Raw genomic sequence first — 25,524 nt, forward strand, 5'->3', positions numbered from 1 at the left:
CTTTCTGAATGACCACTAAGTGCTGGTTTTGTTCTTTGGAACAAGGGAGCTATTACTGGAGGACTGCAAAAAGGAAGGAAAAGGGAAAGCAAACGGAAAGCTGCCAAACTCAAAGGCGTTTCAAACATTTCAGCTGTATATCCCGGAGGTAATCTGCTCCACAGGCTCAAGGCTGTCCCTACACATTTGTAGCCTCTTTTCTTTCTCTTCCTTGACAGGCTAAAAGGAAATAGCTGAGATAACGGGTAACCAGACCAAAATAAAAATTCACAGGTACCTACTAAAACATGAAAAATTACATTATGAAAATGGGGGTAACAAGAACTAAATCACCATCTACATATGTTGCTACTGCTACATGCGTGCAAGCTTTCCAAAAGCTCATCAGCAGACTTCAAGAGGAATGGAGGTAGGGATGGGTCACCTTGGTTTTGCACCCTCTGCCTTGCTCACCCTCTGGCAGCAGCCCTTCTCCTGAATCTGGTCTCCTGTCCCAGATAACCACTAACAAAAGGCAAACAAACAAACAAATAAATAAATAAATACTGAAAGCTAGTATCTTCTACTTCAGCAAAGTCAAAAAATTAAATGGTACAGACGCAAGAAAACGGCACCATGTGTTTTGTCTTGTGTGTGGTGTGTTTTAAATACCGTCAACACACGTTTAAGGAACCTCCTTGCATGCAGTTTGAGTAATGTTGCCATGTCATTGCCATTTATGCCAGTGAAACCATCATGCACCTCAGCAAATTACCAGGTTTTCTATACGTGGAAGTAAAGTTAATTGAAAACATTGCTTAGAAGAAAATATTTTACTCTAATTCTTAGAAAAAAATTGTAGGTACTGCATGACTTGCTATATGACTGTCCACTTATAAAGCTGACTGGGAGGGGTCAGTTTCAATTAACTAACATTCACTATCATCATCATTTTTAGTTTACAAAAGATACTGGTTCCTCTACCGTGTATGAAACCATCCCTCTTGCACCAGGATATTAAAACGTCACGGCTGTGATCTCACAAGTCTGGAGCACTGCTCCTTATTGCATCATTTCCAATAGTTCAAAAAGCCATCAAACAGACCCGGGCTTGTATAAACCAAAGCTGTACGTGAGATTCATGCATCTCAAAGAAATGCGTGTTAACATTCACCTGCTGGACACAAGGTGAAGATGGAAATAGTTCTGCACTGCTTTTCAGTTTGCCTATTCTTCCTGTACAGAAGCAGGTTTCTTGTATTGTCCATAAATCATGAACTTGGTACTGCAGGAAAGGAGCCCCAAATCAGCTAAAGCAGTAAAGAGGAAAAGATTGTCCAATCAATCTTCAATATTTCAAAGCAAAAGAGAGAAAGAGGAAGGATGACAAACCAAAACAGAAGAAATTAAGTTGACCTCTAGCTTCTTTTTTTTTTTTTTTAATTTAGAGAAGCAACAAATCAATAAACAATTGTTTACTTTCGTACCAATAATTAGTTGGACAAAGCATTTAAAAAAAAAAAGCTAAAGAAAGGGTGGAAAATGTAATAGTAAACTTATACCTACTTCACTGAGTAGAAGCAGTGCAAAAGAAAGCTTTTCTTAAACACAATTAATTGGCAGCACACATGGGATTCCTGGCATACAAAAGTGAAATAATATATATTATTCAGCATACTGGTTAATCATATGTGGTTTTTGCTACAGCTTATCATGAAGGATTTGTCAATAGTTCTTCACCAAACACGGTAAAAGCAAAAATAAAAACAAAATAAAAGGAAAGCTCATAACAACGTATAGTCTCAGAGTATTGTATACAGCAAGAAACTGTTCTAAACAGAAAATTAGCAGTCATTATCTCACAAAAACACTACCTGTCTTTTATTTTAAGATATCATTTCACATGTGTATTTGAAAGAGGCTGACATCAGTTAAACATTATCTGTGTACTTTCATCCTTCAACCTGAGGATGTACTTAGAGACTTGGAACTGCTATGACTTATTTGATGATAAGAAATTGCATCGCTTTTACACTTTTTGCCTGCAGTGGTGGCTGGAATGCACGTTTTCACTATAAGGTTGATGCAACTCAAACCTGAGACAGTTCATGATAAGAAGGAATGGTCTAAAGTTGCACAAGGGGAGGTTCAGGTTGAGTATTAGGAAAAATTTCTTCTCCAAAAGAGTGGTGAGATACCAGAATAGGCTGCCCAGGAAGGTAGTGGGGTCACCACCTCTTGAGGTACTCAGAAATGTGGAGATGTGGAACTGAGGGACATGGTTAGAGGGCATGATGGGGATGGGCTGGTGGTTGGACTGGATGATCTTAAAGGTCTTTTCCAACCTTAATGATTCTATGACTCAAGAAAAGTTACCACATATCTACCATGACCCACAATGAAGGACGTGCTTTGCCAAGGAACAGATGCCACAATTCCGCTGACCTACTCTGCTGCTGTTTGTGTAACAAAGCTTTTGGTCTTCTCTTTGTGAGGATCCTCCAAGCTCCAGGAAGCAGAGAGCAACTAATATCAGCTACTATGAAGACTGGGATTCGTTTTAAAATATACATGTGACAAAACATATTTATATTTAATGATTCATAAAATCTGGATAGTTTTATTACCTGGATAAATAGGAAATCCATTTTGTAATCTGGCTAAGATGCTCACCTCAGTGACGCACTATGGCAGTGATTGCTGTAAGCAATTTGTCTCTTATATTTCTTTTCTATATCTAGCTAAGATGAAAATCATAGTGATAAAAGACATGTTCCTTCATCGGAAAGCAGCTGTACTTCCCAAACAACCAAGCCTGCCGATCTCAGCCTCCTCCACAACACCGTATCACTCTCAACCACATTGCTGCATAGCACTGACCTATTTTTATATCATCTCTATGCTGCTCAGCTTATATCTCAGCACTGTGTTTGTTTTTTGATTGTTGCTACACTCAGAGCAGATATTTTTACTGGCATTGAGCCATCCATAAGTAATCCCTCAAACAAATACATTGTGCTCACGAAATCTCAGATGGGACTCTATAACATACACACAGAGGGGAACAAAATAAAGCTGCAGCTGCCCATGCAGTTCTGGTAAACTCCCAGAATTTAGCTTTACTGCCTTAAAATGGCTTTTATCAGATTTTCTCTATGTATTTTTGAGACTTAAAAGACACCTAATCTGAGAGGAAAACCAGAAAGTCTGTCACATGGCACACTGCTGATAGAAGGAGAACACGGGATCCTTACCTCTTATAGTGGTCAGAGACGGGTGTTTCCTTCAGCATTTTACATGGTACCTAACCCAAACCGGTCCCGGTCGCTGCCCAGGGCTCCCAGCAGCCTCCTGCACATGCTAACTTAAGTAGCCAATTCACAGACCAGACACTTTGCATCTGGATAAAGAGAACAATTTGTGGTGGCAGGAGGATATTATTCTGTATGCGGACCAGCCATTCGAAAGCCCCACCACAGTTACATAGCCTGCAGATTGTACTATTTGCAAAGCAGCAGAGAAATGATTTCTTTCAAGACTTGGCTTCTTTTTCTGGCCCCTAAGGAGCAATGTGGTCCAGCGGTTACCAGCATCACAACCAAACCCAGACCTCTCTGAAAGTCTGGGGAACTAAATGGATGCCATTTAAGAGCTCTGCCACAGTTACAATTAGACTCCTGCTTCTCCACAAGTATCTAATATGACCGCAAGCAACATCTCAATCATGTCATCTGCAAATAAGGCAAGCACTCACTGCTTGCCTTCTATCCAACACAGTTCCACACTGACTCCAGAATGCAAAGAATTAACAGTTGCTCAAGAAAATACTTTGCCCTTATCTTTATCACAAAGGATAGTGGGGGTGCTTGTATATCCTCACCCCAACCCCAACGTCCAGCTTTGTGCTCCACAGACAAAAGCCATCATGGAAAATGAGACTGCAATCCGCACACAGAAAGCAGCACACTGTCCAGAACATCCAAAACACAGAGAGGATGTTTGGAGACTTTTCTGATAAGCCCATTAAATTTGCTAAACAAATACATTTTCCGGAGCTGAATCTAGGGGAATCCTCCCAGGGGAAGCAGTTCTCCTGTCTGGATTATCACCAACGCTCTGAAGACGAAGAGCCTGCAGTTTTTCAACACTTGATTTAATCTTGACAAATTATTCCCTTCCCTTTTTTTTTTTAATAATGTTTGTTTGTTCTCATATTCAGCTACAGTGCTGTCAAGAACCAGGTCAGCCCATAATGAAGAGGAGCAAGCACAGAATATTGCAGTTAAGAGTGGCTGATACCTGACATTATTTCCTTTGCATTATCTACAGCCTGTGGTACTGCAGCTATCAAGGAGAGCGAATGGACGCTTCTGGGTTTCTTGCCTGCTTTACTCACGCACAAACATACACATAAGTGTTTTGGTTTTTTTTTTTGGCTTGTCCTGTGACATTCAGGTAAAAGGCACAACTACATCAACAGAAAATCTTTCCTTTTCTCCTTTGCCAGTTTAGCTAGTGAAATGGAGCTCGCGGACAACCTCAACTGCAGCCACACCAGTGGCACTGAATCCATTCAACTGCTCCAGTACACTTGCAACTGTGCAGACCTTAGGAACAGACAAGACTCAAACAGGATTTCAGACAGATGGATCTAACTTAATGCATTGCAAACATTTCTTTTTAAGTTACTTCTGTTAATTCAAGCTGGTGTGTAATTTACAATGACTTGCACAAAAGTGCGACATTAGGTTGAATTTCTTTTCACGTACAGCATCATTACTGTTAGCCTTTTGTCAGCTGACACTTCTTTGGGAAGCATATCACGTACAGAGATTGAAGAGAAAGTCGGAAACAAGGGTATCTTAAAAGGAAATTCCTCACTTTTTTTTTTCCTCTATAAAATACAAGAAAGATGATTTCAGGATTAAACCTGTGGTAACTTTGGAGTGCCATTCAGGTAAAAACTGAAGTGAAACTGAGCACAAAGATGAGACTGTTTTTCACAGCATTTTCATCAGAGATTTTAACTGGCAACTATATAAAGTTGGACTTAGCAAGTTAAATTTAGAGAAGAAAAATCTATCCTCCTGACTCTTGGTTTCCTTTTTGGATGCATTTCGGAATGCAGGCAACTACTTCACATGTTCTGGAGGGCAGCTTTATGCCTATGTTATAGGTTAACAACTAATTTAAAGGGTACAGAGAACAGAATCAGTGATATGGACCAGTCTAGACAGCATCATGTCAGACAACAACAGTTCTAGTAATTCTTACGTAATTTATTTTCTGCCTTTATTTGCCACTCTTCTGCTTTTTTGCTTCCTCCTGTCACCAGCATTTGGATGCACTCTATTGTTTCTTTTCTGTAGACTGAATTGCAGTACATAGCCTACATGGCTACACCACCTTTTTACTGAAAAGGGAAGAAAAAAAAGTTTTTTTCCCCATTTGCTCTTTTTCCTTCACTCACCTTCTCAATTCCTTGCGTCTTTTGTCCACACAACAGAGATTTCCTGTCTGTTTAGATGAGCTTAGATGGGATGATGCATGAAGATTAAATGCTAATGGCCAGGTGTGTTCAGATGGTGCAAACGATGTGTGCAATACTCAGAGGTCTGCATGGCAGGAGTTATTTGCAAAATCACTTCTTTAGACGTTTCAGTAACAATGCAAATTTTGCACATTCCAAACAAATAAATAATAAAAGGAAACTATTATAAGAGGGCCTTCAACCAAGATAAAATATTTCTAATTAGTTGCAAAGTTAATTTTTAAAAAAGACTCTATTGCTTTCCTCTATAACCTTTCTATTCTTTAGGGAGACAAAATAAATCTCAGAAATAACCAGTCAGTCAGTAAGCACCATAAAATGGCATTTGATTATGAAATTTAATTACTTCTGACTTGATCTCCATTACATATTATCAGTCTTGGCCATCATTCTACAGCCACCACAGAAAAAAAATCAGGGGACAAAGTTCAGTGAAAACCCCCTAACCTCCTTATTTTTTGCAGGTGATTTTAAACTGCAATAATAGATTTAAAAGGAAATTAGTAATCACATTAATGGCACAAGTTCATGCTGAAGCTTTCAATTTCTCCTAACACAGCTGCATTCTGCAGGTTTTCTTCTCCATATGACACTATTACAGTATCAAACAGAGAAGTTTCCATGCTGAAGCTGTGATTTTCCCTTTATGGCTTATTTGAGCCAATTTAAGCCACAATAATAAAAAGTAAAGAAACAAAACAAATGCACAGCTGTCATTTAAAAACATATATTCTTAAAAGGCTTTAGGGGTATCATTTATGAAATGCAAAGAGATTTCCTTCTTTAGCAGTGTTCCAACACATTACTCTTTTGTGCTTACTCCAAGACAAGAACATACTTGCCTAACATGTCAGTGAGGTATTTATACAAAGGCAACTCTTCAGAAACCTATTATTGTGAACACAAAACAGGAAGTACAATAATACCACCAGTGTATGTTAAATAATGCTTAGTATATAAACTGTGTTCTTCAATTAATGAGTGGCGTTAACCCCTTTAGGGGAAAGGGAGATGTGAAGTGTGAATTGAAAATACTGACTCACAAGAAAACCTTTGAGCATCTTTCCCACAACATTTTTTACATTGTTGACTTTTTTTTTTCTCCTCCCATTCTTATAGGAGAACACAGTGGAGGCCAGAATTTGCAATCCAAGATGACAATTAATTTTCTAAATGAGAAAAAGTGAGAGTAGAAGTTTGATGACATGTTGTGAGGTAGGGAAAAAAGGCATGAAAATACAGTAAAGTAATGGTGCCATAAATGCTTAATGATAGTTTGCACTCTGCAACTCCTTTCTGCTATCATGCTTTCACTAACTAATCCTTGCAACAACTATGCCATATGGGAGGTACATCTTTAGGAAACAACTCCATCAACTATTCAAATACAATTGTACTGGTGTACAAGTGTCACAACTATTTATAGCAGGATGCTAATAAAAATACCATACAATGTGAAAATTCTTCAGCAACTTAGCTGGTATCCTACAGAACGTCATGATTAAAGTTCAGGTTAAAAATGAATACAAATATTTTTGTCTGTAAGCACTAAGCACTGAATTTAGAGAAACGCACTTTTACATTAAAAAAAAAAAACAAAAACAACCCAAAACGTATCCCATGGTGAGACAGACACTCCAGGCATAAAAGCTCTTTCCTCAGACATGTGGAATAAGAAAATATTCTTGAACAGAGTGAGAGAATACAAGTGAGACGACGCAATCACCAGCACATTCTTTACAAAACAGCCAGAGACGTGGTCAAAATAAATCAATAAAAATTCAAGCACTTCCTGAACACAAAGATTGGAAACCAAAAACACATTCTAATTCCATGTGGGCAGAAATCAAAGCTCCTCTTCTCCAAAGGTTTGGCAAACTTGAATCTATTTCCAAATGTGAAAGAACATCATTTCTGACACAACTTGGTCGCACAGTCTCTCATGTGCACAGTACTGTGAAAGCTAACAGATGGAACTTTGCTTTGACTGCCATCTGCTGATCCCCTGTTTTGCAAACCAGGGGAGTTGTTCCGAAGGACACACACAAAGCTTTCAAAATCTTCACGTCTCTTCTTTCAGTTCTTGGTAACAAAGGAACTGGAGAATTAAAGACAGTGCATATTTCTGTTTAAACAAAATCAAAATCAACCAACAGCCCTGATAACTGTTGCACTTCAGATAATTTTCAGACAACCAACAAACAAAAAGCTTAACAATTGAGTGTGTGAATAAGATGCCTATTTCAACAAAATCACTTCACACAGGTTCATCACAAGAAATAGAGGATCAGGTACAACAGCTGCTCCTTACAGAAAAAGAAAACATAACTGCAGCAACTATTAAAAAATAGGGAAAGTATATAATAGTAAAAGGCCACCTTCATAGCCCTCTGCAAGGGAGAAAATCACAACAACCCAATTTAACACAAAAATATTTGGTATTTATATAAAGTCTTTGTTTCACTGTATTCTCACAAAAAAAAAAAATAATAAATCTCACACAGAATAGAAATTTACTTCCAAGATTTGGGCATTTTGCTGATTTGTTCCTTCAAAAAGAAACTTACACCTCTTAAAGGGCTGAGCGAGTTGCTGATCCTGAAATGATCAGCGTGAATGACAATGAGGAAACGATCAAAACCAGCTCCAAAAATGTCTTTATCACTACAACCCGCCATTACACTCATGTTACTACAGCTCAAAGCTGAACCAGAAGCAGTAGAAGATTTATATTCCTGTTCTATACAGGATTAATTTTTCTGGTCATGGAGCTTTAGCATATAGAAGTGTCTATAAGTGGAAAAATCAAGCGAATGTTTTTATTCAAGTGGACAACCTTAAAGCTGAATGGGCTCAGAACTGCCAAAACCATGGCTGTTTCAGTACAATTGGTATTCATGGTATATTCTTTGCCTGATCTAATACCAACTCTAGTCACCTTTTCCTAGTTTCTGAAGCTCCAATTCTGTAAACATGCATATATTTCCTTAGCTTTAGAGTAAAATGTAAATGATTCCAGTGTTGGGGAAAAAAAAGATGCACTTTTTGTCCTATGGGAAAACAGCTACAAAGGTTGGAGCACGGACTGAAGGAGTTCCAACAAATCAAGTTACAAGTTAAGATCTTTTGTATCAGTATTTTTATGAGAATAAGATCCACCTGAATAAAAAGTAAACTCATGGAAATCTCACCACAAAAAGAAAAAAAGGCTGACATTTGAATAATGAGTTTAGATTTTTGTACAAGCCCAGAAAGTTCAGGTGGCACGCCAGGTACACAAATTCTGGTAATTCTCAATGAAACCACAACTTCTATTCTCTTAGAACAGTACTAATTAAAACATTTTAATTTAAACTGTATTCAGTGTCTCAGAAGGTTAATGGCCCAACTTATATTTTGCCTTCTTTCAGAACTTACATTGTTTGTGTTATGTCACAACATTGCTGGCAGATCACATTAAAACACAACTTTGTTGTGGAAAAGTGTGTGCTTAAACAATTTCTTTATTTGTGAAAAGGAATCTTATGTGAAATGTACTTTGTTTTCATGTTCAAAACAAAGACTGAACAGATCCCCATTCCCTTACAAAGCTTGCAAATGATCTAGTACAAATCGTGCACACAATGTAGGATCTTCAGTGCTGGGTTCTTCCCTTTTCATGCTCAGTCCTCTGGAAAGAAAAGCAACTCCTTAAAAGCATGCCTGGAAACAAGACTTCAGTCATAACTGAAAACTCTTTGGACATAGAAGGATTGCACAGTCACAGAATAGGGAAGGATTTTGTCTCCTGTGAATGTTAACCAGCAATTTTCTTAAGAAGCAGTGACACAACAGCACCTAATGCCTCAGTTACAGTCTCCACAGCACTTACAGCTATGCCACCTTGTTTTCACCACTATGGTGGTTACTTCTGCATTCAAATGCAGAAACAATACGAAGGTCTTCAATAAGAAGGTGTTGTTCTTCTATAGCCACTACACAAGCCATGATTGCAGCAAGGTGCACAACCTGTTTCCACTTCACATCTTACTCCTTGCACTGTTCCATCTTTTTTTTTTTTCTTTCTTTCTTTTTCTTTCTTTTTTTTTGCAGTTGAAGCAGTATCACAGAATACTTCACTGTTGGTGTGTGAGTCTACATTCCGACAGTAAAATGCATACATGAGCAAGACAAAAATACTCCAATGGTTATTTTCCAAACAACAAAAGAACTGTGTTATTTTGCACTTGCTGGTACTGATAAGATAGACTTTCCATTAAAAAAAAAAAAATAAAATCAACTGCTTCTCTCAATTTCTGCAGCAGGAACCCAGGCTATTAAGAGCAACATCCAGTGAAGACAAAGTTTAAGGTTTGTACTCCAGCTTCCCTGGGGACTGCATTGCTTTTAAGTCAAAGCAAGGAAGCTCAAAAGATCACAACAAAAAAGAACCAATGAGGAAATCTAGGACGAAGCCAGTTACATTTCCTCACACCTACACTCTACTGGCATCATTAGTGCATGAAGACAACACAGAATATCATTTCAAAATAGTACTTAAACACTAAAACAGGTATTTAATATATTTAAAAATGAAATGTATGAAAAAACGGGGTTTGATTAAAAAAAAAATCAGGAGATTTTTTAAGTTTGCACAGAATACTTACATTCCTTAATAAAAACTAAAATAAATGGCCATTTTATAAGTGTAGTAACATGCTCCAAGTGCGTGTTTGCCAATTACACACACCTCACATGTTGACTGATGAACACGCACACCCTGGCGTGTGTTCTTGATTACATATCTCACGTGCCTCCCTGTTAAGTAATGGAATAAGACTTGCCTTGCAAACTGGCTAACACTGCCCCTTCTTGCTCGGTGACTTCTGCAGAAAATATTCACAGCTAAGAAAAACAAACTTCTGGGGCAGAGTTACGCTACTTGCAATCTTAAATACACTCTTCATCTAGAAGACCTAACTCTGTGCTAACTTTCATGTTCTGTGCCATTATCAGTCCCCTCAAACTGGGTTGGCATTCAGCATTTTTCTGCATGCTCTTTTTTCATACCAACTGGGGACATACCAATTGTCCCCAGTGTCTGCCTGTTTCACTACTGCCATTTTTATGAAAAGACGGACATGCTCATGCTCTCTATACAGTGACAAGATACACTGCAGTATGAAGACAATCTTCTTCTAGAATTTTTTTCCTCTTTCTTAAAAAAAGAAAAAGTTAGTTTTTGTTTTGCTTTGCTTCTACTTGAAACACCATGCTTATTTTGAATAAATGCAAACAATTGTATAATAGTTCTCACAGAAAGGCATGCTTAGTACAACACAAGAGATTCCTCAGCTTGCTGGAAGGTAATCCATGAGTTTTTTTTTGTTTTGTTTTGTTTTACAGTGACAGGACTTAATTCTAGAGATATCAACATCAGAACCTGTGGCTTACACAATCATTTCTGACAATAAAGCAGAGTAAAAAGTAAACACGTTGCAATGCTTATTGTTCTTCTCTTCCTTTTCAGAATCTATGTGAAACAGGGCAAATGAATTCAAATTCTCTCAGTTCATTATACTGTGGGATGCTTTATCTCTCATTCTTCTGTTTTCAGCAAGTCCAACTGTGCTTGTCAGGATCTGCCTTCAGGTAGCAGCAGGCAGTGTCAGGGTAGAAGCCTTTCCTATGTTACCTCTCCATTGTGACACACTACAGACTCATCTATTTTTCCTCTATAAAATTTATATTTTGTTTATGGTGTTTAGTACCAAAGAAATTATGTAATATAGAAGCCATGACTTCCAGTAGTATAGCTACACAAGGATGAAGACTGAGGGTAAAGAACTCTGTAAGGATTTCAGAAGACTTCACAAATAGGCAATATTCAGTGAAAGCAAACACAAAATTATGAACATGGGAAACTCAGTTGTTCATTCGTATATAAAAGCATGAGTTCTGAGATGAACAATTACCACTTAAGAGGCAGACATTCTAGTTTTAATAGACAGTCATGAAAACTTGAGCTCTGTGCTTGGCAGCAAACAAGCAAATTAAGCGTTCAAAATTGCAAACTGCTAATAACAGAGTAAAGAACAAAACAGAAAGCGCCATTATGCACGCATGCAAATCCATGTTTCACCAGCACCTTGAATACTGTGTACAATCCCAATTCTTTTATCTCAAAAAGGATATAGTAGATTGGGAAAAGTTTCAGAGAGGGGTAGAAAGGACGATCAAAGTCATAAAACATATTTGGTTTAAGGAATAGTTGACTTTTCTCTCATTTTGCATAGGATCACCTTGTTCACCCACTCATTTTTCCAGAAGTCAGTTATTTCAACAACATTACATTGCTTCATAGCAAGGTGGAAGGGTGTACATAATGGAAATCATGAAAAATTATGAAAAATTGTCATCAGCTGAGCTTATATACAGGTTCTAAAATATCCAAATTATTCTTTCTTTTTAAAATTTATCCATGACACATTAATGAGAGCCCTACAGTTTTGTCTCACTTTAACCTCTTCTCCCATCTGTGAAGTGATAGCTACATAGGTTGCCTTCTCCTCTCTTATCAGGGTTTTGGAAGGTGCTCTGGCAAGCAACACAGAAGTGTATTCATACACTTACCTAAAACTGCAACCCTCTGATGAAATACCCCAATGTTTCAACAGGTTTATTTACCTCTGTTTATTTACCTTCATACTTTATTAGTGCTCTTTGTCTTCACCAGAAGAAAAAAAAGAAAAAAAAAAGCACCCTCTAATGGCACTGATACAAGTTGTCATCTTTTTCTATCATCCTGCCAGCCCAGTTTCCAAGCATACTTTCCAAAGCAAAACGCCCTTTGCAGGAAAAAACAAATCAGATGTGGGGGAAAAACAGAAATGGAGGGGTAGGGGAGTGGAAAAGACTTGTTCCACAAACTTACAGATGTTGGTCTGAGGTTACAGAGAAAAGGTAACAGTAGTACCGGTGTAAATTTAACATATGCATTTAATTTCATAATAGATTTTTCTTTAAGTAATGTAATATGTATGCTGGAATTATAACTTAGAGCGAGGATATTAATTGGAAAATTGAATACGCATCCTGTTTGAAGTAGTGGCTAGAAAAACTTCACTTTTAGGTTTGCAAGATAGAAACAATACAAAGCAGGAGCTGTCAGCGTTATGTTACCATCAGAACAAAGGAACAGTTTCCAAAAACATCTTTTTCACCACCTGAAAGGCAACAGAAAATTTGGAACATGTTCTAGACAGCAACTGGAATATTGTTATGAAGTGTGTATGAAACACAATTAAAGGAGGGCTGTTTTAAACTCTTCTCTGTACATCTGGAACAAACATGCTTCCCTGTAACACAACGCTTAATTCGCCATGGAGGGAGTGTACTTTCATTTACAACAAAGGAAAAAGTAACTACATTCTGTTTAATTAAATTCTTCAGCTCAGTAAGAACGAGTAACAGATACAAGCCCCAAAAGGAGCAGTCACTTCAGATTTTTAGAACCGCTGAGAGGAGGCCTGTCTACCACTGCCCAGCACTGCTGAATCAAAATATTCATTTGACTTTCAGACATTTCTCTCTCAATCAGATTCAAAGACCTTATAGCCTACATGCTTTTCTAGATCATTCAAAAAATTTGAGAATTTGTTGTGATTCTGAGCCAATTTTTATAGTTGTATATATATCAAATCACACAGAGCTTCAAATAAACTTTTGATATTAAAAATGTAATCCTGAGGTATTGTATTCTGGTGACCTACATAGTCATACACTAAGCCTGCACTGATCACAAGAGACAGTAATGTGAAAAGAGCCCTGGCTTTCTGCTCCTGCATATATGCATAACAATCCTTCCATGTACCTTATGAAAATGATATATTATAGATCAACAACTCCCAGATTGTTTCCTTTTTGATTATAGTACTGCCTTCATTTAGTTTGATGTTAAGATTTTTTTTTTTAACAATTAAGAAAGAACCTGGTTTTCTTGAACAAGTCCATTTTCTTTATTGATACCCACACTGCACTTGAATGCTATATTTACCAGTGCATAAGCAGAACATATGCTAGATGTGCAAGATATCCAACTTTTATCATTGCTAGAACAAACAAAATGTAAAGTTGGAGTTCTTACAATGAGAAAAAAAGAATAATCAACTAGTATGAACTCTTTGCTGAAGTCTTATTCTCCCCACAGAGATCTTACAAAGACAACACTACTAATAAACTGAACAGGCTAATGATTACATCCAGTACTCCTAAAGAACCTTAAGCAAAAGCTTACTTATATCCTTACTGAGAAACAAGTGCATATCAGCTAACAAGAGGAGCACTCAACACCTCTTGGGTACCTTTTACTAACATGGAAAGATTGATCATATTCCAACCTCCCATTACAAAGCTCTTACGTTCAGAGGTTTTCTAAAACTAAAATTTAAAAGGTCACCTCCTTTCTACATACAAGCAAACAAAGAAATCATATACTGATCCCTCATGCTTCTCTCTCCCAGCACAGTCGCAAGCTGTACTGAGGTATGATCCATACTAATCAGTGGCACAGACAATCCTCAGCTTTCTGTTTCACCATGACTTCCATTTTTACTGAAACATCCTTCACTCTATTAGGAGAGAGATAAGTATCTGCACTTATTATAATGTAAAATGCTGAGTGACTTCTATAAGATGAGGCATTTGGTAGTTTATTCTATTCTGAGCTTTGACCTTCTTGTACTTTCTAAGCTGGCTGGCTGCCTTCAACTGATTTGTTTTGTAACATTCCAGTCAAAACATTTCAGCTGTTGCATGAGAAGGAGACTAGGAAAAATATGTTGCTTTGTTTACAATTTAAAAAAAAACTAATAAAATGACTTCACCCTAACCTTTGGAGGAAAGTCTTGAGATCTGACCACGCTAGGATTTGAAACTTCTTAATTAGAAAAAACTCAGTGATTTTTCTTGATATTTAACAGATACATTTTCAAAGATTGAAATTACCAAGAATTAAGGAGTCTGCATCTTCATGCTGAATCCAGGCTACCAAAGTCACAGAAAACAATCTCTCCTCTCACTGGAGTAATCTGAGTCTAGTCAAGCAGGAGGAGGTTAAAGAGGATACCAGAACAGACTCTGGAAGGAACAAGAGCCAGATACGGAGAACGAACACACTGAAGTCAGGAATCTGGACTCTGCAGCAAAACCCACTGTCATTAAGAAAAATTCTAGATACAGGATCCCAGGAGGCAAAGAGAAATGGGAAATGCTGGCTGGGCTTGCAGGCGAAGATGAGATAAAAAGTTGGGGAGATTTGGATGACTGAGAAAATGAATCTACTGAGCTTGGGAGAAAAAAATTGTGAAAAGCAAAATGCATCCAAGCACAGAGGGGAAAAAAAAAATACATCAGTGGAGCAAATAGACTAAGAACAAGGATCATACTGAGATTAGGTTTGCCAAAGATGAAGAAATCAGAAGACAAAGAAAATGCAGACCAAGAGGATACTGGGTAAAGAATCATAAAATCACAGAATGGCTTGGGTTGGAAGGGACCTCAAGGATCATGAAGCTCCAACACCCCTGCCACAGGCAGGGCCATCAACCTCCCCATTTAATACTAGACCAGGCTGCCCAGGGCCCCATCCAATCTGGCCTTGAACACCTCCAGGGATGGGACATCCACAACCTCTCTGGGCAGCCTGTTCCAGCACCTCACCACTCTCATAGTAAAAAACTTCCCCCTGACATCCAATCTAAATCTTCCCTCCTTCAACTTAAAACCATTTCCCCTTGTCCTGCTATTATCTACCCCTTCAAAGAGTTGATTCCCCTCCTGTTTATAGGCTCCCTTTAGGTACTTCAGTACCTAAAGGCTGCAACGAGGTCATCCCGCAGCCTTCTTTTCTCCAGGCTGAACAAGCCCTGCTCCCTCGGCCTGTCTTTGTAGGAGAGATGCTCCAGCCCTCTGATCATCTTTGGGGCCCTCTTCTGGACCCTCTCCAACAGCTCCCTGTCTTTCTCTTATTGTAAAAAGAGAAAAGACAAATGTCCCACAAAGAACAGCCAAGTAGTTGAACACTGTTGTCAATTTACCACTCATTTCAAGCAACCAAGTCTTCCACGGCAAATCTAGAGGCTCCTGTAAAGCTGATAACCATGAAGATATCAACATGACACTACACCATGGGTTCTAGACACTCACACCAGAAACTGGTAATTATTAATCTGATTTCAAACATTGTAAATCAGAGCTCTTAAAAATAAGGAAATGTGAGTATTAGGGTAATTAAAGGTGATCACAATGAATTGTAAAAATAATTTTCTAAATTAATGCAATTTAATTAATCATGCACAATGAATACCACTTTCATTAACACAGTTAAGGACTGCACAATTATTCATATGCACAAAGAAGAATGAATTAAGATTGTACATGCAATCTTACCTACGGCATTTCTAAAGTCATGGGTGTTCAACAAGCACAACATTCTCTATAACGCTATTTTAATACAGTGTTCACAAAAGCATTTCATACATAATGCATATTTTGCATCCACAGAGAGAAAGACTAAGCAAAAGACCAGTTGCAAACCAAACCCTAGATGTGTCTATGGCTGCTGGGCAAGTATCCTAACTGTGGGCATTTCTCTTGTTACGTAGCTCACAGGACCACATTAACTAGAATCACGCCCTTAAAAATCAAGTTCTTTTGGAATGTCTCATCCTTAACTGTTATCACTACCCTAGTGAAGCTTATTACATATGAAAAGATTCATGCCATATAACACAGTGACTGTGAAATATACCTTGCTGTGCTTTTCTCATCTGCCATGAAGTAGTGTATCCCTAGCTATATGTCCCTAAGGCTCTGATAGCTCCTGAGGGTGCTCCTGAAGGAACTAAGGCAAGCCATATCTCAGCAACCCAGCTGCACCCCTCCTCTGCATGGCCCCGACACTTAGTACAAAGGGGAAAGATTGAGCTGGAAGGATTTAGTAGGCGGAAATTAGCATCACATAGACTGTTCTCAAGTAATTCAAGTAGGAAGCTAAACCTTGTGTTTTGAGAAGCAGACACAAGTTTTAGGGGTTAAAACTTACTGTACGGGTACAAGGAACTTAATAATAAAATTACTATTAATTCTCTAGACAAAGGTGCTATGTTTGCCTCTAAATCCACGTGAAGAATTCAGTTGACCTAACCCGATGCTACAGGTACTGCTTAAATTCACTTCATTTCTAGAGGCATGATTCATCTTAACACCCAAGCATATGTTCTCATGTTCTCTTACAAACAGTGTCACTTTCATGTTACACACACACAAAAAAAAAAACAAAAACCCACACCCAAAAAAAGAAAAACAAAAACAAATAAAGACAAACAAAACTAACCACACAACAACGTGGTATCACAATTACAGACTCACTGAACTGCTGCATGGTGTTTGTACAAACAGCACTCTGATAAGCCTCTCAAATTTCCCACTTTTAATAGTTTGGAGGTTTTCCGACACGTTGTGCCTTCATTGGTATTTTCTGAAGATAGGACATAGGAATAAAAACAAACTCTGGCCATTACTCTGCCATCTTTGTACTTTTACAAATTTAATATGTATTCTTTGATAGCTTCAAATAAGTTTTCTGGCACGTGTCGTAGAGTTTATGAAAGTATTAGTGATGCTACACTACATGAATGAATCAATGTAAGGAATGTCTTCTGTTATAAAGAATAAGAGCAGGCATATTTACTTTTCTGTTCTACTTGAAGTAAAACTATTATATTTTTACATACGCTGTTTGGTTTTATGTTTTCACAGACAAAATAAAGCCAATTTATCCTGGCCCTATGGTGTGTGTTAAAGGAGAAAATATGCAGCCCGACAAGTTTTCCCTCCAACCCCTTATTACAGGCAAGTAATAAATCTTGAGTGAAAAAGTCACTGTGCTCTTCAGCTGTCACCACTAAGATTTTATTTTTTTTAAAACCATAGCAGCCTTAAGGCTGATTTACTACTCAGGCCTCCACACTCTGACAATCGATGCTGGAAACAAAAATCACTTTTGCACACCTGGAAATATTTTATTTGCTGTACTCATGAGAAAACAAAGTTTTCATCAGCAAGGAAAGGGGTGGGGAGGAGGGAAGGAGAGAGCTTCAGGTGAATCTTAAAACCCAGATCTCGACTCAAAGAGGAACATTATGTACATATGTTCATGGGGAACACAGAAACTAACTCTGCATTCAGACAGGTTGATAAGGTGCTGGAGGAACTCAGGGTTCACTATCCAATCCAGCCTCAAATCATCAACTTTGAGATCCTGGCCAGTAAACAGCAGTGTTTGCCAACAATGTCTGTTCAGTGTTTTCAGTATAACAGGTGAAAATAATTTGCAACAACATTAAAAACATTTTACTCCCGCTTATGCTTTTCTTCTTTTAAATAAACCTTAGAAAGCTCTTAATCACCTGAAAATGTAAACATCTTATATTAATAATGGCAAAATTAGATTTCTCTGTGGATCACAGAATGAGAAACAGCTACTTTCCAGAGCACATCTTTGCCCTAGTCACAGTTGCAAGTTTAACTGCATTAAAGGGTAAAAACCCAAACACATACCAGAGAAAACCAATTGATGGAAAATGTGATGGTGCCAAGATTGTGAAACAATTTTAAAATGTCAGACCCTCTTTTCAATGGCATGTAGTTTGATATCATTTTTCCCTAAAGCCTAATTTTTTGAAAATTTATGATATGTTCCAGAACAATCTTGTCTTCAAAAGAAATCCCACATCTTCTGTTATTTCAAAGAACCATACTTGCACCTGGGCAAAACGATGTAAACACGCTAGGTGCTGGCTGACTAAAAAGTCACAAGACACAAAATCTCTCTCTGCTTTTAATCCCAGGGCTTTAGAAGAATATGAGGAGTGCCTTTTGACGAGCAGAGAGGCATTCAGCATTTAAAGTAAAAAATTAAAAAAAACAACTTGATGGTTCAGCAGTATGGAGAGGCATGGTGATTGCGTTTACATGGTTTGATTGCTATTCTGAAACACATCCCCACCTGTTCTATTCTAGAGACAACTACGAAGTCCATCCACAAATGAAGACTGGTTTCAGTCATGTGGTATCAGACCAGGGCAAGCAGTTTAACAGATTACTTGCCAGTTATCTCCTGTGATCCCCAGACTGGACTACTTCCTCTCCAGTAACCTAACAGTGACAAATCAAGTAAACAAAAAGATTTCACTCTAAACAGTGTTTACTTGGTATTAGTTTATTCAGCCATCATAAAATACTTAGACAAGGCATTAAGTGTCCCAACATTGTCTCCTTCTAAAAGGTACCCACTCTTGTGCCATCAGTCTTCCAAATTGGACTAAATCTGCGTAGAAACAATGCTGAGATGCAACAGCCAGAGATGTATCCCAGTTTCCTGTCTGGGACTCAGCTCATATTATATCACTGCAGGGCTAAGAGACACTTGGGTGGCTTATCCTCAAACCAAACCCAACGCAGAGTAGGATGAACAGGTAAAAATATTTACAAGCAGTAGGGAGCAGTAAAATGGTTTTCAGAGGAGATGGAGACAAACGCTTCCCAGAAGTACGCAGCAAGACAAGAAGGCAGAAGTTTTGGGAAGCTAGAGTGCTAGATACAAAGAAAAAAAAAAATCATGGTGAGGGTGATCAAACATGAAGCAGGTGCCCAGAGAAGCTCTGAAAAGTCCATTGATGGAAATACACAAAGACCTCCTAGACAAGCCCGGAACAACCTCACCTAACATTGAAGTTGGCCCTGCGTAAGCATGAGGTAGAACTGGAAGACCCCCAAAGGCCTCTTCCAACCTGGAGCTTTTGTGACCTTCGATTAAATTTAGCGGTCACAGAGGGGAGCAGAGTACATGACTGGTGGGCTACGTGGCCTGTAACTCCAGTCCTACATTACGTTTGGGAAAACTGAAATAGAACCTAGTCAAGGCTGTAGGAAGACCCTTTGGTAAAACGTATCTGACCAAAATGGAAATCACACATAGACAAATACGCAAATAGAAGAATATAACATGCGGTAATGAGTTAAGTTAATGCTGCTGCATCTGACTGCTAAGCATGCTTCTAGTATCACCTGCTTTACAACAGCACATACCCATTTCCAGACAATAATGAATAAATATGCCAGATTCTTTCCTATTTCTTTTAACTTGTGAAACTACAAACCTAAATATTTGAATTTCTTCCATAAGCCTTCAGAAAGACAGAACTTTGATGTTTTAAAAGAGGAAAGATTATTTACTTTTGCTGCAGGCAAGAAATTATAATTTCTTTACTGATTCTGCCAAATGGCTCTATCGTGCACTTTTTATTTTCAGCAAAACAAGCCACTTTAAATTAAGGTTGTCCCAAAATTGCACACAGTAATCATCATTTCAAGGGTCAAATTCACTTGTCAAACCTCTGTTTGACTTCTCTGACCAAGAGAACTCCTCCAAAGCCTAATTGAACCACAAGGGAGGAAAGTTTTATTCTATTTCCCCATAGTTGGCAGTTGCTAGGAAGAATACTGGCTGCAGTTTTATTTTGTCCTATAAGCAGACTACAAAACTCAATATCCACATGGTTCTTAAACAAAATAAGCTGAAGCCCAATGGTTAAGACACTGAAATCAACTGAGCTTCTCTGCAAAACAGTGTGGACTGAAGACTTCAGGGTGAAGGAAGAGAGGGTAGAAGAGAGAAAGCGAGGAGGAAGGCTGGAAAATATGACGCTTTTAAAAGCAATATAACTGTTCTAAAGGAGGCAGCAAAAATCCTCTGCACTGGCACAATCCACAGAATACACGTTCTTATATAGATATTTCAAGATTAGAAGCCAAACTGTAGTAAAAAAGTATTTTTTAAAGACTCAGTTATTCAGTGTGTCAGTAGAGCTTCTGGTTTGAGCTACACTTGAAGCCCATGAACACCGATGCAATCCAGACCATCATCCATCTAGAGACAATGGGTAAAGCTGACAGCACAGGCTCTCATTAATCTTCATTTGTCCTATCACATCCTGTCATTCTTATGCAAATTGCATATTTGATGATACATCTTTTCTGCACCCCATGATAAGGAGAAGTGAAGCTGTCAGGAGCACCAGGATGTCATTGCATATCACAGGCCATCCCTTCACTTATCACCTTGTGTTTTACACCATCTCCAATGTGTTTGACAATCAATGTGTTTGACCCAGCAGGAGGTAAAACTATCAGATACCACAATAACAGACATCTTGCTTCCTGTGCTAAACATTCACCAAGGTCCCTGGGGATCTGACAGTTTCTCTTCCTTAAGTGTACCCTGGCTAATGGAGATGAAATGCAGAGGAAAAAGGTATCAGCATGGGCAGGAAACAACAGAAATTCACCTTCCTCACCCAAGAACTAAGGCCAGTATTAGAAGTTTAGGAAAATACAGGTTTCACTGTAAGAGAGAAAAGGACACACAGTCCTGTTGAGTTGAGCTAGGTTTTCTCCTGTGGAGATCTGTTGGACTACAGTGAAAAGCTCGTCCATGTATATATGAAAAGATCGCTTAATGTCAAGCAAATCAAAATATACACAGTGCTCAAAATAATTTATGTGCCGTTTGTAGCAATGACTGAGATTTCTTGTTAGGCCAACTGATATGTGGGAAAATACCAGCAAGCTTTGAATTGCAAGCTCCATGAAATTACTGCAAAATATTTCAGGCATGAAAAAAATCACTCTTGAGTAGAGAAGTCATCAAAAGTTAGAAGTATTTTTCCTACTATTGCTCATCAATTCTACCTCTACAGTAAATAGAAAACCAAGATTAAAAGAAGTTTTACTATTCTTACTGACTCAGAGTGTTTTGTTTCTGTATCACTTTCCAAGAATGTTCAGAACATCTTGTTCCAGAGTACTTCCCTTCTAACAGAAATCACTCTTTCTGCATCATATGTAGGGTGAAATCGGTACGTGCTGGTTTTGTTTTGTTACTTCAATGGAAATTATCCCAAAGTACTTCCAGTATAGCATGAATGGGATGCAAAGCAGCTATGCAGCCCCAAACATGGGACACAACATAAGTCTAGAATAATATTTCAATAAAATCAAGACATCTTAGAGAAACTATCTTACTAACAGATATTTGTAACAAATCAAAACAAGTTCACCATTAAACATAACTCAATTAAATACTGATTCAAAATGTATTCACTACTCAAAACCAACAAAATGTAGCGCTTGCAGGGATGACCATGTCTGCACTAGGCTCTGAGCAATACCCTTAAATGCGATATTCCCACGTGCTGTTTTCAAAGTAAAGAACACAAGATTGCCTTGTGCCTTTATACAACATGTAGAGTTCACACACTAAAAACTACTGCATGGTCATGATACATCTACACAAACAGGACACTCATTTATTGTAATATACTACTGAAATAATATTTCCAATACACTGATTTAATAAAAGTTTACATTTTCAAAGGTGATTACTAAGCAAACTGTAAATCCATATGGAAAGACATCAATTAACTGAAGTTCAAAACAAACACTTTCTGGTGTCCATCTTTTTTTTTTTTTTTTCCAGTAAAGAAAAAGTGTACAGCCTGGTGTAGCTTACCTGGTTTGTCTAAAAGATGATGTGAGTTATACCAACTCAAACATGATTGTCCAGTCCCTTTAAATCACAACTTAAAACACTTTCTCCAGACTGGTGAAATTTTGCTCTGCTATTCTATAAGCAAACACTTTCTGCAAAATTATCAGAACTTTTTTCTTTATATCTTCACAGAAGTCATTTTAAAAACATCTAAAATATCAATTTACAGTTTCTAGCTAATAACATTCCTGTAATCACACAGGTCACTATTCTGAGAAGCACTGTCTCGTGAAACTTAGACCTGTTAGTCAGGATTAACTTGGAGTTAGAATACACAGCCTAACACACTTGTGTTGCCATCTTAACACAAGTGTACAGCCTGGTGTAGCTTACCTGGTTGTTAGTTCTGCATTTCCCCTCTTCTAGCCTTTTACCATCGGAGTTAATACTCAATACAGACATATATGTATAATATTCTTCCTTTCAGCCACCAGTGTCTAAAAATCTTCCCCATGGTAGCTAGCATAGTTCCCTACACACAGAATATTCAGATGTTGCTGATAAATGCAATAAAAAAAGTTGGAGTTGAAAGTGGGATTTCCACAACATGCTGTCCTTTCCAGCTGCAAGTACTGGATCAGTTTTATCCTCCAGATTAAAATTAAAACTCCCAGGTACTAGGGCTGGATTTGCATCAGTGACAGAGATACAGTGCGTATATATCTAGCAATTCTACAAGTTCTACAAGTTTGCGTATTGCAGGGTGGCCCCTTTAACTCACGCTCGTTTTGTCCCAGGTAAATGCCAATATTTCAGATTAAAATGAAAACACAATAAAACAGCATTCAGAGGGAAGGGAAATCTAGGCAAAGGGAGAGTGACAAGAGAATTGAATGCCCAGGTGTGCCAGGCACAGTGCCAGGTGACGGAGTGACCCAAACAATGAACTGACCCAAAAGGAAGTTTCTGTTCGACCGATCAAAATTTTTCAAATTCAGCTTAATCCGACACCAAAGATCATTACCAAAGAAATCTGAAATCAATCTGACTAAAATTAAAATCTCTGGACAAGTGTATTTTTCACTGATTTACCACTTTCTTACTGAATACACTTTGCGAGTTCTACTTCGTAGACACATCGATAGTCCTTAAGGAAGCTGTAAGCAAGCCTTTATCGGGATGCTATTACTATTTTAAAAGCTTGCACCTCATACATATTTTTACCTGAATACTCCAAGACAAACAGAAAAACACTATTCCAGAAATATCTTAAAATGTAAGAATTTGGTAACATTGAAAATAAGAAAATATTTTAAGAAACCCTAAAAAGACCAGGAAAAATACATTTCATTAGCTTGTCATCAAATTCATGAAAGTTGTGAAGGTGAAAAACTGCAGAATAAAGAACCTCACCAACACCACAAAACATATCTTAAAGGAAATCACTTCAGACTGGTCCATCTACTGCACTTAGCTGTGAGAAGACACAGCAGTGGCAGACTTTTAAAGTGGATTTTCTAGAGGGCTGCTGGGTTTGTTTTGCGTTTGGAGGCTTTCTGCTTTAAGTGTTACAACCACTCTGGTTTTACATACTTGTCTCTCCAGCAAGGCTGCTGTGAGACTTAAGGACAAACCGTGCTGTCTGCAGCTGGAACCCCCACTGCTGGCAGCAGGCAAGCAGCACCGAGGAGATATTTAATCTTTTGAAAGGAAGTAACTAATGAAACCAGCCGTCCAGCAAACTCTTGCATAAACAAACATAACAGAAGCAAAACCCACAAAAGCAGTTTGACAGAAATGTTGCTGTACAAGTTCAATGAGCTCAATTTAAGAATAATTTCTTCTAAGAAACAGACACTTGGGGATATCACAAAACATTTTTTTTCTGTTAAAACATTTGTATGGGAAAAAAATTGCTAGGGACGTAAACCATTCCTTTGCCTTGCCACCATTATCCAACTTCTACCCTTATCATAAAATTGTTAGACAAAGTCTGCAGAGTAAACAAAGAGAACTGAATTATTCCAGAATCAGGCCTTCTCAAGAGAACGGTACATTCAACACTGCATCTATTCGTACCTTGTCTATCATGTCCGGTCTGTTTGTAGCTGCCAAAACTGTCACGTCCTTCAGCTGCTCTATCCCATCCATTTCCGTCAACAGCTGAGCCAAGACACGGTCTGCTACATTTCCAGCACCTGAAGAGCTGAATAAAAAAAAAGTTACAGCATTTGTTTGTCCTTCCCAGAAATTTGGAGAAAGGAAAAAATATAGAGTTCTATTCAATTTATAGGGATTCACTTTTTTTTAATGTTTAATTTAATTCTGATTTTTTACTTTCAACTTCAATACCTGAATGTAAAATAGTTTCAGTCATATGAAGTTAGTAAATGCAAGTTGAAGAATTAGTCCTTCAAAAGATTGCTTGGTATTCAGAAACCAGATGAGGTTTGTTACTTACTAACCTACTGCATAGGTTGTAAAGATTTTACAGAATGTGGATATCTGGAATAAACATTTCTAAGATAACTAAATCCATCCAGATTCTTTTCTAGTCAGGCAAATTTTAATTTCCAGCATCCTGCAAGTGAATGCTTACACCATCCTGGATGAAAAATTACTTAGTTATGTATTTTGCAGAGTTGATCTACATTTGTACATTCTCTCCATCAAATGAGTACAAATTCAGTGCGTACCAACTCCTTCCTAATAGCATTGTCAGTTCTTTTCCAGATGCCAGGAAAGAAAGACTGAGAAACAGAAAACTCGAGTTTGAAAGTGCCAATATGTGAAAACCTAAAGAAGCAAGACAAAGCATTTTAAGCGTTTATTTATTTGTTTATTTTGGCAATTAACTCTGGTAACATTGAACTTTACAGAAAAAAAATTGTTTAAATAGATGTAGCAAAATATATTACAAAAATAAACCAGTATATTAGTTAAACCTTCCAGTATTTTAAAAAAGGATAAGTGATATACCACCTTCTTCCTAGGCATTTATAATGTATGTGTTCACATACATATATCCATGTGTATACATGGTCACACATACTATAAGAATGCAAAAGACACTACATAAATTAAACCAAGACCAAACACCTGTGTTGCAATAAGTAATAAATGTCATCAACGGTTGTGTTCTTTACCCTATGACATCCTTTTAATTCTGCATAAAGAGGCTTTATTTCTGAAATATTATTTAAAAAAATAGGTCAAATCATGCTTTACTTTTTCAAAGATGCTGTGCCTAGGAGATACAAGGACTGTACACAGACAACCATTCACTCAGATACAGGGGCTGAAGTGAAGCAGTGGGAGCCCTGAGAGCCTGGCTGCTGGCCATCACCACCTCCGGCTGTGGGGAAGGCCCCCAGCACCTGCTAAAATGCCATTTAAAATACAG

The 25,524-nt window shown here is 37.9% G+C and overlaps 1 protein-coding gene across 4 annotated transcripts in view; it reads right to left on the reverse strand.

Moving 5' to 3' along the window:
• The window catches only part of AFG2A (AAA ATPase AFG2A), a 185,513-nt gene that overhangs the window by 105,084 nt on the left and 54,905 nt on the right, over positions 1-25,524 (reverse strand). For all 4 annotated transcript variants that reach the window (XM_085222805.1, XM_085222804.1, XM_085222806.1 and 1 more), the window contains exon 14: positions 24,201-24,327. In XM_085222805.1, coding sequence (XP_085078931.1) covers positions 24,201-24,327 — 127 coding nt within the window. The remainder of the gene's footprint in view (positions 1-24,200; positions 24,328-25,524) is intronic.

Source organism: Meleagris gallopavo, chromosome 4 (genome assembly GCF_905368555.1).
Source record: "Meleagris gallopavo chromosome 4, MGAL_WU_HG_1.1, whole genome shotgun sequence".
Taxonomy (NCBI): domain Eukaryota; kingdom Metazoa; phylum Chordata; class Aves; order Galliformes; family Phasianidae; genus Meleagris; species Meleagris gallopavo.